Raw genomic sequence first — 14844 nt, 5'->3', positions numbered from 1 at the left:
GTTAAAATAACCAGAAATATATATTTGTTTTGACATTTTGTCTTCCAAATCACAAATATAATCCTGAGGGGGTTTGGCAAAGATGACAATGCAGTTCATGACACAGGAGATTATTTAGTTAGGTTAGCGCAACCTAATTAATCAATATAGTTTATCAAGGGGTAAAACACGTCCAGTCTTATTAAATAGCACTTTGCTAGTAGCACATACAGAAGAAAAAATAATCTGAAGGCATGCCATTACCAGAGCTTGTGCCCCCAATGCAAACAATTTAAGCACAGTATTGGCCCTTACGAGGATCCAACTTTACTTAAAAGCTGCACTGTGTAGTTAAAATAACCTCATGAAGCAAAGCGAAGGTAAATGTGGTCATCTATCAGTAACATTCAAGTTATTTCATTAGATTTTTGGTACAAAACAAAAAGGTTTAACCTAAAATTGTGATACTAACAACTTTGATAAAAATAGCAATTGTCCCTTATTTAAAAAAAACATAAAACTACACAGTGCTGCTCAACAGTTCAGGCAAAAATGTGCACATGTAATAGGAGCATTTGGTAGTGTCCTCGAATGAAGAACCAGATGTGTGTTGTAATACGAGAGGGAAAATTAGGGCTGGGCGATATATATCGATATTATATCGATATCGTGATAGGAGACTAGATATCCCCTTAGATTTTGGATATCGTAACATGGCATAAGTGTTGTCTTTTCATGGTTTTAAAAGCTGCATTACAGTAAAGTGTTGTAATTTTCTTAACTTACCGGACTGTTCTAGCTGTTCTCTTATTTGCCTTTAGTCATTATATCCACATTACTGATGATTATTTATCAAACATCTCATTGTGTAAATATTTTGTGGAAGCACCGATAGTCAATCCTACAATATCGTCGCAATATCGAGGTATTTGATCAAAAATATTGTGATATTTGATTTTCTCCGTATCGCCCAACCCTAAGGGAAATGGTAGAATTAGCCTAGTGTGGTGTAACGTACAGAATAAGACCGTCAAAGGGCTTCCGCAGTAGAGAAAGCCCATTTGTCTCGACACAATACAAAAAAGGGATGAAAATATTGTTTCATAATTGTGCGATATTCTACAAATAAACAATTAGCAGCCTCTGAAGACATCTGACCAAACACTAAAAGACTGACACACACTAAAACAATAAAAAGGCTCTGTGAAAAAAAACAAGTTGCTGGTAGCTTAGTTTTGCTGAGTTATATTCTATACAATCTCAAGTTTGTAGCACGAGTGTATTGTCTGACCTCCCTCCCGAGGCATATACTGCATATCAACCCCCGTCTCTTTTCTGTGAGCTGGACCGCCAGCTCCCATCCCTTTCCTCACTTCTGCTTCTTCACCGTTGCCAGTCATTGGAACTTTGACCCAGCCGTCTGTGGCCAGGCCGTGTTTCTTCTGATGCCTCTTGTAATTGTCCCAGTGGCCGGTGGTGTAGCCGCACTCCTGACACTTGTACGGCTTCTCTCCCGTATGCCGGAGCATGTGCCGCTTCAGGTTCATGCTCTGGTTGCAGCTGTAACTGCACACGGCGCACTGGAAGGGCTTCGCGCCCGAGTGCACCCGCTGGTGGCGCTTCAGGTTGGCCAGGTTCCCGCAGGCGTAATCGCACAAATGGCACTTGTAAGGTTTCTCGCCCGTGTGCACTCTGTGGTGGCGCTTGAGGTTGTCGAAGTGCGCTGAGGCGTAGTCGCACTGTGGGCACTTGTAGGGTTTCTCGCCGCTGTGAGTTTTCATGTGGCGTGCCAAGTGGTTCGGGTAGTGTGTGAGGAACGGGCAGGCGGCGCAGGTGTACACCTTGTCGCTGCGCTCGCCAGGGCTGCTGGGAGACGAGGAGTCTTTAGTCAGCATTTCAAGGGTACACTTGGCACAAATCTGGGCCGAGGTGCCGTCCTCGTCCTCCAGGACGATGCCACACAACCGGCAAGTATAAGGGAAAAGTGACGTGGGGAGGGCGGCGGCGCCGTCTGCTACGCCCCCTCTGGTCGCTCTGCTGCCACCGCTGCCTGTGTTGTCCAGCTGGGGTGGAGGTTGGTGGCCAGGAGCTGGGTTAGAGGCAGGTACGGGTGGAGTTGAAGCCCCCTTTAAGCCATCAAAGGCTGATAGGTAGTCATTGTTCTGGGCTCCCAGACTCTGGTTTGAAGTTGGCCTCGCAACTTCTGAAACTTCACAAAAACACGAGTGAGTTATTGTTTATTAAATGACTGATCAAAGCTATCAAAAGAGTGCATCGTGTTTCAAGATTGTGTATCATGAGTCACACAAAAAAAGAAGGAAAAAAAGTAGTTAAGGAGATGATGACATAATTAATAAAGGAAAGGATACATACCCTTGGCTGAAGGACCAGACACTTCTTCATTGGGTCTTTGCCCAGTCACATGCCTCTTCAGGCTGTTTTGGCCACTGGCAGGTCGTGGCATGGGGTCCTGTCCCGCCCCTGCAGAAGGCACATGCATGCGCTGATGCCTCTTTAGGTTGCCAAGGGAACTACAGGCAAAACTGCAGATGTCACATTTGTACGGTTTTTCCCCCGTGTGAATGCGCAAGTGTCTCTGCAGGTTCACCAGCTGGGCCGAGGCGTACGTACACAAAGGGCAGTTAAAGGGCTTCTCCCCGTTGTGAGTCTTCATGTGACGCTTCACGTGGTTGGCGTAACGCGAGGAGAAGCCACAGAGGTGGCAAGAATGCAGTTTGGACAATTTGTCCTCGGCTGACATTGCTTTGTCGTCCATCTCTTCAGCGTCGAGCTGCAAATGGGAGCCCGGGCGAATCCCGCCGATGTTCCCAAAAGCTGAACAAAAGTCTGTGCTTTTGGCGTCCCTGGAGGCTTTGCAGCACCGAAGGCAGTACGGACCAACCAGGTCTATGCCAGGTCCGAGAGGTTCATCGCGGAGCTGTCCGCAGCCCCTGCACGACAGGTAGGGAGGAAAACTGGACTCGGACTGGGCTGAGCCGCCCTCGTCTTCCCTCCCGTTGTCAGTTGTGCTGTGCGAGTTGTCTGTTTCACTTTCCATGCTGAGTTGGCTGTAGGCAGGGCTCTCCTCATCACCCAGAGGATACACAGAGAAACCGATCTCAGCAGCTACTTCTGAACAGGGACGACAAACAGGAACACAGGTTTCTAAACACTGCACACGTTTTCAGAACAAAGACCTTCTCAACCCGCTTTAAATATTGTTCCAGACCTCGAAAAAACACATTTCTATACTGCTATTTATTCAATTTAACATTTCACACCAAGGTTTACATTTGTAACTGTCGTTTCTCTATCTGGGATGGCTTATTCTGTATTATACTGTATATAATATATAGCCTTTATTTAATCGGCTAATGCCATTGAGATCAAGATTTCTATTGCAAGACAGACCTGAATACAGCAGAAGAAATCCAGAGAGAAGACAACAGAAGAAATCCAGAGAGAAGACAACAGAAGAAATACAGAGAGAAGACAACAAACACAGCCAGGCAAACAAACAACATCAGAGACAATCACAAGACACACATCTCTATTAATATACTGTAAGACTATTTGAATTATTCACTTAAATCGAACAGAACAAGTACCACAACTATAACAGATGTTGAGCACAAATCTACGGAAGTCCCAAATGACCAATTTTGAAAAAAACTAAAATCAGACATTTTGAAATAATCATAAGAACAAATACAAGAAAATATTCAACTGAACCGATAAATTAAACTTAAATGGGATTCCATCGCTCCTATTTTCATAGTTCACAGGCTGGAGACGTGTGATTGGCCGAGGGGCAAGTGGGCGTGGATTATACCACTGAAAATGTGGCATAATAGAATAATAATAGATGAAATAATAGCTATAATGACATTAAAAAAACAATACTGTTAACACTGTTAATATAAAAATAGGAATGGTGAGACCACATTTTTATATTACTGAGTTTTACTGAGACTCTCGCTTCCATAACAATGAACTGAAGCCAAATCAAACGGTATCTTCTAACAAATCTCACTGAAAGACTAAAAACCGGAGAAAAAGAAAACTACGAGCGACACCGAACTGTTACAGAAAATGCCCCTCCATTTCCATCACATTGAGTAACTTGGGTGCACAATCTCTCCTCAGCAGGTGAGAAAAGTGAATTTTAGAGAAACATTTCATACTCACAGTGCTACCTGCAAGGTCAATTGCTTTTGAGCTGAGGTTTTCAGGCGATAAAAAGACAACAAAACCCTTTTCCACAGAGGGTAGGAAAGAAAAAGCTTCACAACGTCAAGACACAGCGCTCTTCCTCTCTTCAGTGTGTGCTCTCTGAAAGCGAACAAGCCAGAAGAAAAAAAACAACCTTCCTCCACAGACGCCGAGGCAGGATGTGAGGAAGGCGAGAGTGGAGACTGCCCTTTTATCCTGCCCCGTGGAAACCCCTCGTGGATGATTACTGAGCCTAATGATAATGATGATGACTATAATGGTGAGGCTGCTGCTGCTGCTGATGATGATGATAATGATGATGATGATGAGGGGAGAAGATGATGATGATGATGATGATGATGATGATGATGATGATGATGATGATGAGGGGGAAACGATGATGGCAGTGGGGTGGGAGCAGAGGCAGCAGATGATGATGATGATGATGATGATGATGATGAATAAATGCCCTCTTATAATGGTGTCCTTGATGGTAATGGTCCTATTTTTATGACCCTTATATAATAATGGTATCTCAGCTCCTTTCTCTACTTTTCCATTTTTCAGATCATTCTCTCTGACAACGAGTCATGCTGGGAAATATGAGCTGGTGGTTTCCATTTGTCTTGCTGTCGCACAGAAGGGGGGCTACGCTTCGTCCCTGACAAACAAACCCTACGAGTCAGTCCTCTTTGTGCTGCTACGGCTTCTTCTCAAACGAAGCCACGACTTCCTTTATAGAGGTAAAATGATTACAATTATTTACATCGCAGTCAGATGCACTACATGTTTTCATAGCAATAATGACAGGAAGTGAAAATGACGGCCTATACAAAACAAAACGATACTATCGTTCCTTTCAGCGGGAAAGTGTAGCTTCAAACTGTGGAGTCCATTGAAATGTACTATAATGATCAGGCTGTGTGATCTACCCATTCCCTTTACGGTATAATCAATAGACACATTTACCATACGTGGGATGTTTATGAAATACACTAAATAGAGAACACTTACAAACACAAGCAGGAAGGTGAACATGCAACAACTGACAAACAGTAAGACACTAAAAGAGAGAAACGTGGTCGATAGACTTGCCTTACTAACAAGTGAATGGACAGAAACAGTATAAAGACAAGCTGACAGGTAGACATAAACAGCACGCGCCACCTTTTAAAGCCACAATCCTTCAAATTTCAATGAAATCAAACCCAGTTTTTGATACTATTCATGTTCGGCATTTTGTACTTTTTTTTTTTTTAGTGGAGTCCACCATCCGCGCTGGATTAAAATTGCCTATTTACACACGAGAGATTACCACGAAATGATGCAACAGATAATCCAGCGTTACCGTTGTTTGTAATTTTAACTGATTACATTTAACTGATATTGGCCTCACTGTATCAGAGCTGTATACTGCGAATGCAAATTTCCTGCTGCTTCACATTAAAAGTGTTCACCTGGTGAAATGACTGCAGTCAAGCAAGCATAGACAATCTGAAAATGTCATATGAGCTACTGGATGTTCCCTCAATATCAGAATATCCTGATATTGTCTGAGTGACACTCTGAGGTGGTCTGCTATATCATTCTTAAGTGAAATTGGTCTGTGGAAACAGGATGTTCTGTTTAATTCTAATCTGAATTCAGAGGGAACATGGCTCATATGACATTTTAGAGGGCTTTAATTTTGAAATTTCAAATCAGAAGGCCCTGATATTGTCTAAATGACACTGTGAGGTGGTCTGCTATCATTTTGAAGTGAAATTAGTCTGGAAACAGGAGGTTTCCTTTTAATAACAATCTGAATCACTCCACATCAGAATGGCCTAATATTGTCTGAGTGACACTCTGAGGTGGTGTACGGTCATTTTGAAGTGCAATTGCTCTGTGGCAACAGGATGTGTACTTTAATATTAAACTGAGTCTGAGTTATAAATATTGCTTTAATAAGACATTTTAGAGGGCTTTATTTTGAAATTCCACATCTGAATGGACTAATATTGTCTGAGTGACACTCTGAGGTGGTCTGCGATTTGAAGTGAAATTGGTCTCTGGAAACAGGAAGTTTCTCAATGACACTCTGAGGTGGTGTACGGTCATTTTGAAGTCAGATTGGTCTTTGGAAATGTATTCTTTATTATTAGGTTTGACTAACCCTCTAAGGAATTTCAAAGGCTCAATATTTCTCTGAAATACAGTTTGCAGGCGGTAGTTCTATTTTATTATCCTTCATTTTATTTATTTAATAATTATGTATTTATTTATTTCTATTTATTATTGACTGACGGATTTATAGAATGAATGTGAAATTGCCTATCATGTTCACTGGATGTTGCTTTTATTTTGAAATCAGTTCTGACACGCTCTTAATTACCGTAATGCCTAGTACATACACGTACCGCAAAACAACATGGAGGGCTAGTTTGACCGTGTTTTTTTCGAAGTGGAGGCTGACTTGACTACAGTGTGAAATGCGTGATGGCTTTTATTGTGAAGCAACCACAGGAAATGCAAGTTTTTTTGTCACAAGGTTAGCACTGACCAGTCGATCGGTAAAAATGCACATACAAAACACATTTATCATTTTGCCATTTTCTTGTCTTGAACAAACACGAGTTTGTTTGGCTTTGCTGTAAACAGATATAGCAGTTGCTCTCCTGTCGTAATTCTGACAAAGCAGCGGCTCAAGCACTTGCTGTTACCACGGCAACCACGGGTGTTGCCCAAAATCAACCAGGACTGAAATCTTACGGATTATAACTTTAAATTATAATTATTTAACTTTAAACGCTAAATTATTTTATTTTAAAAAATGCTTTACAAACCTGAGAACTTTGCCAGGCCTAGAATCTTGTTGTCATGATCAGGATCACCAAACTCGAGGTCTTGTCCTAGTAGGAAGTCTGTGTCTAACGTGAGGTTTCCAGGAGCTTCAATGGCTACACCATCTTCAGAATCCACTACAGTCATGGAAAGAAGCAAATCAACATCATTCAATGACTACTAACGTTTCCCCGAAGGGTCAGTTTTAACCAATTTGCATGAATATTTCACCGTTATTGGCAAACTCTCAAGGCAACGACACACAAAGCAGAAAGTAACATTTCAGAGAAACTCCACAACCCTGAAGCTGCTGGATTTTCACAGTGTCAATTAGAATCGTTGGAAATCATGTAGGCAAATAACTGTTTAATTGCCTCTAAGGAAATATTGAGTTACAATGATAGTCAAGTTAGCAAAAAATGATATTGATATACCTTCGTAGATATGGTCTCCTTATGAATAGAAATCAGCATCTTGATGTCTTAGTCTAAAATCAGACATTATTGCAGATTAATGAAAATGAAGCTCGGCTGAACGAGGCTGCTTTACCTTCAACCTTCAAGTGAATATTACTTTTTCAGTGTACATGTTAGAGCTGGGCAATATGACGATGTATATCGTCAAAACAGTATTAAAATGTCTGTCGTAGATATTCTTCTATATCGTTTCTATCATGATACAGACTAGGCCTATATATAGTTTTTTTTTTCTCTCTATAATCTCACTTAAAACTTTCATGTTAATTTTGCACTCAAGTTCTTAAAATGAGAAAATGCTAAGTACTTTTTATTTGTCAAGTATTTAATTCACACAGGAGTATACAAAATAGGCTTTACCATGTGGTTATTTCATATAGACTAGTATTTATTTATTGGATTACCAGAAAACATGCTATATTGTGATATACTATTGAGATATGAAATTATCTGTATCGTGACAGAAGGTTTTGGCCATATCGTCCAGCCCTAATACATGTTTTGAGGATTTAAGAAAGCTTTATGCAATAAAAAAAATAAATCCTCTTAATTTTCCATTTATGCCAAAAATAAAACGCATCCTCTTATCTCTCTTGTCATTTTACAGCAAAATATTTTGTCAACCTTTTATCAAGGCATATCATCTATTATGTGCAATTGATTAGTCCACCTCACTAATGTAAAATTGTGCACAATTATACATTAATTAATTTAGGTTAGTCAAGCATACAAATATTGGATAAATGGAAATGCAATTAGCCAGGTCATCACTAATTGGTCTGTAAAAATTCCACTAAAATGTTATTTGTTTAACATATAAAAGTCAGACATAATCTGGGAAGAAAGTCTAATTAACTTCCCTACAGTGTACAAACAGCGTTTTTATGAGCAAAAAATGAACTGCTATCAGTTGACAGATGGAGCTCTTTTTTACTGCAGTCACAGCTAATGATGCCTGAATTCCTAACTCGGTCTCTCAAGCTTGATGGAATCCAAACAGCTATCACACAGCTGTCACTGTTCAGAAAACTACCAGCGGGCCAATTCAAGGGCATCCTGCTCATCAACACGTCTTAGCAAATCCTTGAGAAAAACCGCATCATGCTGCCATCTACTGGTCCTTTTTAGTGTTTGACATGACGACAATAATATATCAAGTGGGATGTTGCTCTTTTTTCACAGAACCACATCAAATCAAATTAGATATTAGATGGGTATTAAAATAGGTGCAAACAAAAACAATCTTGCTACAGTAGGATAGGATGGGCAAGAGAATGTTTGTGTAAAAAAGACACAGTAAAGCAATCCCTTGGATGTATTATTAATGCATGTCAATAACATTATTTTTGGTGTTTTTAAGTACATACTGATGAATAATGAGCGATTAGTAACTAAGCATTTTCCAGTTGAGAGTTTATGATCTTGACATGACCTATTGACCACCACTGCAGCCAAAATCTGTCCTTTTTTATGCAAAACAGCGGTGGTCTTCAGCTTTGTAAGTTGTTGTGACGATTACATGTATTGTAGAGTGTCGGGAGACGGAAGAAGTTGGTTAAACAAATACTATCCTTCTGCTAATTGGCAACACTAACATCTAGCTGTAAGGTGCATGGTTTGAGAAATTAGTTCCGGCAGCATGTAACAGCTTTAACTCTATATAAAGCAGCTAATTAATAACATGATCAGTCATCTCATTCTAAATCACAGAATGCAATACATTGAAGAAAAGTAAAAAAATTGCTCTCTAAACATCTCTTTTTACATCTGTAAAGTTCTAACTTTATACATTTTAGAAGTAACTTGCAGTGTGCACATTCCACAATCATTGTAATGTATGCAGAACATTTCAAACAGCAACGCCTGGTGTCCAGATGTGAGCAAAGCAAGAGGAGACACGTTGTAAACGACCAGGCCAATATTCACAGGGAGTTAATTTGAGACCTAACTGTGAAGCCCCAAGTTACTACAGATGTGAGACAATTTTCTGAAGCTCAGCTATACATCATCAACTTTTCAATGTTAAAAAAAAGATCTCTGAATACCTACACTTGACTGGCTGTGGATTCTGCTGTTTTTTTCTTGGCATCTTCCAGACAGCCTCTCTCTGTTTTGCGACGTCTTCTTGCAGACTTCCACAACCATCAACTCATTCTCATCAGTTTGGAAGATGTTCTTCTGTATTTCTATAGATTGCAAGACAAAAATCAATTAGTGTGTGATTATTTTCGTAAATGAATAGTTTTAATTGTTTGGTCTATAAAATGTAAAATTAGAAAAAAAGACCACCACAATTTCCTAAAGCCCAAGGTAACATCTTCAAATTGTGTGTTTTGTCTGACCAACAGTCCAAAACCACAGGTCTTGGAATAACCTTCAGCACACACTACAGCAAAAATGATTTTGTCTCCCTCGGAGAGTTCAAAGCTCTGATAAAAAACTGTAACTGAAGAGTGCAATTGCTATTACTAAACTGGATTTAATTCAAACCCACGGACACATTAATTATCACAAAAGAATAAGAAAACAAGCAAATACTATTATTTGAGAAGCTTGGACCAATGAATTTGTGCCATTTTTGCTTAAAAAGAATTATTTAAAGGATAATTTATTTTCTGTTGATCAACTAACCAATTAATCAGCAAATGATTTCAGCTCCAAAATGTACCTACATTAGAATATCGCAGTTCAGTTACCATTATCAATAGTTTACCATTATCAATAGCTTACCATTATCAAAAAACTTTTGCAAACACATTTTTTTAGGATAGCATTCCTATAAGTAGAAGGGTATAAATATATGCATGTCTACATCTGTTTCTGGACGCATGTGTACATTTATACACATTTATGTATATATACTGTATATTTGTTTTATCAACTTGTCCTACCATTTTACCACTTCTATTATTATTATAATTGATATGTTCTGTTATGTTCTGTTTTAGCAGTTAACGTATCTTTCACTTTATTTATCTGATTTTATTGTCTTGTGAAGCACTTTGTTACATCTGTTTTGAGAAGTGCTATATTAAATAAATGTATTATTATTATTATTATTTGTTGTAATTGAACAGGATCAAGTCACTTCTTGAGCTTGAACAACAGAGTGACAAGTATGTCGTGATCAGTCAAAACAAGTGTCAAAACAAATACTGCACATACACAGTACATAAAAGACTATTAAACAGCTACCGTAGCCATTTTACTGTAACATAGGTAGATTCTCTAGCTCCTGTTAAGCCCTGTGCTTAAATAACACTGCTAACTATAATGCTATGAACACATTAAGCCAGAAGAGTCTTACTGCAGTGTATTTATAATTTTTTCCAAATCTATTATGTCCTAATGAAGCCAGGATATATTAAACACAGTGTAGTTAACAAACTAACATCGCAGGACACATGGATGTGTTATCTGGACTTGGTGTATTTACACTATTTTAATTTAATGTTATTACTATTTAACTATAATGCTATGAAGCCAGTCACCAATTCAGTAACAAGAGTCTTTACTGCAGTGTATCTATCATTTATTTTCAAATCTATTATGTCCTAATGAAGCCAGGATATTACACAGTGTAGTTAACAAACTAACATCACAGGACACAGATGTATTATCTGGACTTGGTGTATTTCTTATTCTTGAGCTGAACAACAGAGTGACAAGTATGTAGTAATCAGTGATGGTGTTAAAACAAATACTGCACATAAAAAACTATTAAACAGCTACTTTAGCCTTTTTACTCCAACATAGGGAGATATTCTAGCTCCTGTTAAGCCTTGTACTTAAATAAAACTATAATGCTATGAACACATGAAGCCAGTCTTTACTGCAGTGTATCTATCATTTTTCAAATCTATTATGTCCTAATGAAGCCAGGATATTACACAGTGTAGTTAATAAACTAACATCACAGCACACAGATGGGTGCATTATCTGGACTTGGTGTATTTTACACTGCAAATCACAAAATCCACCTTTAAGTAAGCTGTCGAGCTACTTTAGCAAAAATGGCTAACACCCATCAGCTCTCTGGTGCTGCAGACAGACAGACAGAGAGACAGACAGACAGACAGAGAGACAGACAGACAGAGAGCAATCAAGCGAGTCCAGCTTTAATGTTAAACTGAAACTATCTTCATGTAGCATGCAGCTAGCTTGATGTTGCAACTGCACAACAAGAAATACCCATCATATCTAGGTGGAAACTGACGGTAGGTGGTTAAACACAACCTCATCTGCACGTAGTAATGACAGACAAGCTCCATCTTCAGTGGATGTCAGCCGTGTCTTAACACATTAACCTACAAGCTAGATTAGCCGAGCAGCTAATGTCAACTCCACTGGTTAGCTCCGAAGCTAACTCACCTATAAAACGTGAATGTTCCTGTCGATTGAACTGGTCTTTATCGGTGGAAATAACGCCATTGGGTGCGATGTGTTGCTCCTCAGATGTACGACGTCTGGAGATCCGCCATTTCTTCATGAGCTGCGGTGACAAAGAAAGGCAATTAATGGTATTTTTCATAACTTAATTGATTTTCTGATTCGCCTCTGTGATCCAAGCAGCAGCAACAACAATCACACTTCCGGTCCGGGGAAACCTTCAGAATAAAAGCGACGTCTCCACTAAATGTAACCTAAAAAAAGTTAAATTAAAGGGACTATTTGTAACTTGTAACTCCCCATAATAAAAAAACACACAGTGGTTCTCACATGTTTTCAGCCAAATATACACACATGCCATCCCCCTTTTTTTAATATATTTTTTGTACCAGTCATCCCAAATATGGCAGGATTTTTGTTGATAATTTAAAGGTCCCATATTATGCTAATTTTCAGGTTCATACTTGTATTTTGTGTTTCTACTAGAACATGTTTACATGCTGTAATGTTAAAAAAAACAACTTTATTTTCCCCATACTGTCTGCCTGAATATGCCTGTATTCACCCTGTGTCTGAAACGCTCCATTTTAGTACATTTCAACGAAATTGCGTTGCTAGGCAACAGCTTTGGTTCATGTTTACTTCCTGTCAGCTGTTATTTACATACACTGCAACATGAAATAAACTGGGACACATTTAAATGTTTATGTTTAAAACTGTGTAATGGTCAAAATATTGTACATTTGTGACATCACAAATGGACAGAAATCCAAACAGCCTGTTTCAAATGCAGAGTTTCTGAATACGGGCTGTGTGTATTTCCCTGTGGATTGAGTGTTTCGATACTTTCACAGTATTTATATAGGACTTAAAGGGACTATTTGTAACTTTCAGAAATGCTTGTTACCAGCGACACCTGTGGCCGTTAAGTCAAGGAAAGTCAGCGTCGGGCTCGCGCTTGTGCTCGCTCTAAATAGACATGAACGAGCATTGCTCAAAACAGTGAGGCGACACACGTCAGCTAAAACCACAATATCACTCTATATTTCACCTGCTTGGCAGTAATGTTAGCCGACCAGACGAAGGTCTCTTCATGAATCACTGCTGATCCTAGTGTTGGCTTTTCCTGCTTCAGCCCCGCTGTCCTGCATATGCGAGCGAGCGCGCATGGGATCCCGACCCAGTAGATTTATACGTGTCAAAAGTTACAAACAGTCCCTTTAAACTGTATAATAAGGTGATATTATGATTTGTACAAGATAATTGGACTCTGTTTGCATATTTTATATTTCCAGTGACAATTGATTTTGTCATGCTTTTGCATTTAATTTAATTGGTATGACTACTGATTTGGTAACGTAAAAGTTAAATTTGTATTTATTTATTTGCACATATATAAAACTGCACAAAATCCAGTCAATGAAAAAAACAAACAAGAAATGTGTCAGGAGAGGTCAAGAAGCCACAGGCTTATACAGAGGACCTCCTCCCAACCCCAGGAGAAAAAACAATAACAAAAAAGGAAGAAAGATCTAAACTAACATAATTTAAAAAATACAACAAAAGTTAAACAACCACAAGAAGTACACAAAATGTGCAGAAAAACCTAACCAAACAGTGGAAAACAATCCAATAAAAACAATGAAATACATACAAAAGAAGCAGTACAGAAAAAAAAGAAAATGTATCTAAACATCTCAAAAGATCATTAGACATCATGAATTAAATGTGATGATAATTTCCTTTTAAAATGTTCTAAGGATAACAAGCTCTTGATAACGTGTATTTTGGTGTTCCATATTTGTGCACCACGATTAAATTAAGCACACAACATGCACATATTATTTCTTGGACGTCAGGGGGCACAGTCAAATTGAAACTGATGTGTGTTGCTGAGTGCTGTTGTTGAAATTGTTGTGTGTTGTTGTGTGTTTTTTTGGTTTGTTTTTTTGTTCTTCTTCTTTGAGGTATTTATTTATTTATTTTAATCTTGTCTTTTATTTTCTTTGTTTTTCTTTGTTAGAAAAGTGAAATGTCTCTCTTTCTTTGAAATTCTGACTAAACATTTCATTGTATAATTTAATTATTAATATTGTTAGTCTGTCTGTATGTGTATATATGTATATATGTCTATATGTAAAATTCAATAAAGATATTGTTTAAAAAAAAAAACATGCACATATAATAGAGTTAATTCTCATTGAGAACATTACTTTATTGTTATTGTGTAATTCAATCTGTTCACGTGTAAGAAGAAAAAACATGCAAATCCAACCTTAAACTGTATAATTGGGTGATATTATGTATTTGTAGAAGATAATTGGACTCTGTTTGCATATCTTTTGTTTCCAGTGACATTGATTTTGTCATGCTTTTGCATTTAATTTAATTGGTATGACTATTGATTTCAAAATTACAGTATTTTGAGGCCTATTTTTTAAAATAGTTTAAATTCGTGGCTCTTATTTTGAAGGCAATGAACGCATACCGGACGTGTTATTGTAGATGGCGGGATATATCTTGATTCCATTGTATCCATCTCTCTTCCGGCAGTTGGGTGTTTCCGTTTCCGGAAATCATTTCCGGTTGCCCCACTGAATCATTGTAGTTGTAGTTCTTATATGTAGTCGCTGAAATATCCATGTTATGATCATCTTGACTGGATTATTTCACACTTATGGGCCTGTGTCTCTGGTATATAAACAGATAATTTTGTCAGTTTTATAAAAATATAATAATAATAATAATAATATTCATCTGATGGAAGAGAAATTGATCACTCCAGCAGACCCGTTTCCAAAAAACATTAGACAGCAGTCTACTCTGAGATCATACCCACAGCACAGTATTTATTTACATGGAAAAATACAAAAAAAAAACTACTTCACTTCCACTAATGTATTTAAAGCTTAAACTATAAGCTCAGAGCTCAACAGAGAATCCAATCTGATGAAGATATAATGTA

The 14844-nt window shown here is 38.2% G+C and overlaps 1 protein-coding gene across 4 annotated transcripts; it reads right to left on the bottom strand.

The window, feature by feature from the left end:
• Nucleotides 1–6: 6 nt before the first annotated feature.
• znf513a (zinc finger protein 513a) lies at nucleotides 7–12097 on the bottom strand. 4 transcript variants are annotated; one of them, XM_074615177.1, is made up of 5 exons: nucleotides 11862–12097; nucleotides 9540–9676; nucleotides 7017–7151; nucleotides 2353–3111; nucleotides 7–2188 (listed from the first exon to the last, which is right to left on the bottom strand). In XM_074615177.1, the coding sequence occupies exons 2-5, from the start codon at nucleotides 9577–9579 to the stop codon at nucleotides 1230–1232; spliced, it is 1893 nt and encodes a 630-aa protein (XP_074471278.1). In that variant the 5' UTR covers nucleotides 9580–9676; nucleotides 11862–12097; the 3' UTR covers nucleotides 7–1229. The 4 variants fall into 4 exon arrangements, with proteins under 4 accessions (XP_074471278.1, XP_074471279.1, XP_074471280.1 ...); XM_074615178.1 differs by lacking the exon at nucleotides 11862–12097 and adding an exon at nucleotides 7449–7501 and having other exon boundaries at nucleotides 9540–9680; XM_074615179.1 differs by lacking the exon at nucleotides 11862–12097 and adding an exon at nucleotides 7449–7501 and having other exon boundaries at nucleotides 9536–9622.
• Nucleotides 12098–14844: the final 2747 nt, after the last annotated feature.

The sequence above is a fragment of the Sebastes fasciatus genome, chromosome 18, assembly GCF_043250625.1.
Source record: "Sebastes fasciatus isolate fSebFas1 chromosome 18, fSebFas1.pri, whole genome shotgun sequence".
Lineage (NCBI taxonomy): Eukaryota > Metazoa > Chordata > Actinopteri > Perciformes > Sebastidae > Sebastes > Sebastes fasciatus.
Note: the sequence above shows the minus strand (reverse complement) of the source record. Positions and strands in the feature narration are given on the sequence as shown.

What these genes read in the sequence shown, in the direction of transcription:
- znf513a (XM_074615177.1), bottom strand. Translation starts at nt 9,579, where the DNA reads ATGCCAAGAAAAAAACAGCAGAATCCACAGCCAGTCAAGT. An exon ending in AGGCCTGGCAAAGTTCTCAG is followed by an intron (nt 3,112 to 7,016) that starts GTTTGTAAAGCA and finishes GTCCCTGTTCAG; the next exon opens with AAGTAGCTGCTGAGATCGGT. An exon ending in GTCTGGTCCTTCAGCCAAGG is followed by an intron (nt 2,189 to 2,352) that starts GTATGTATCCTT and finishes GTTTTTGTGAAG; the next exon opens with TTTCAGAAGTTGCGAGGCCA.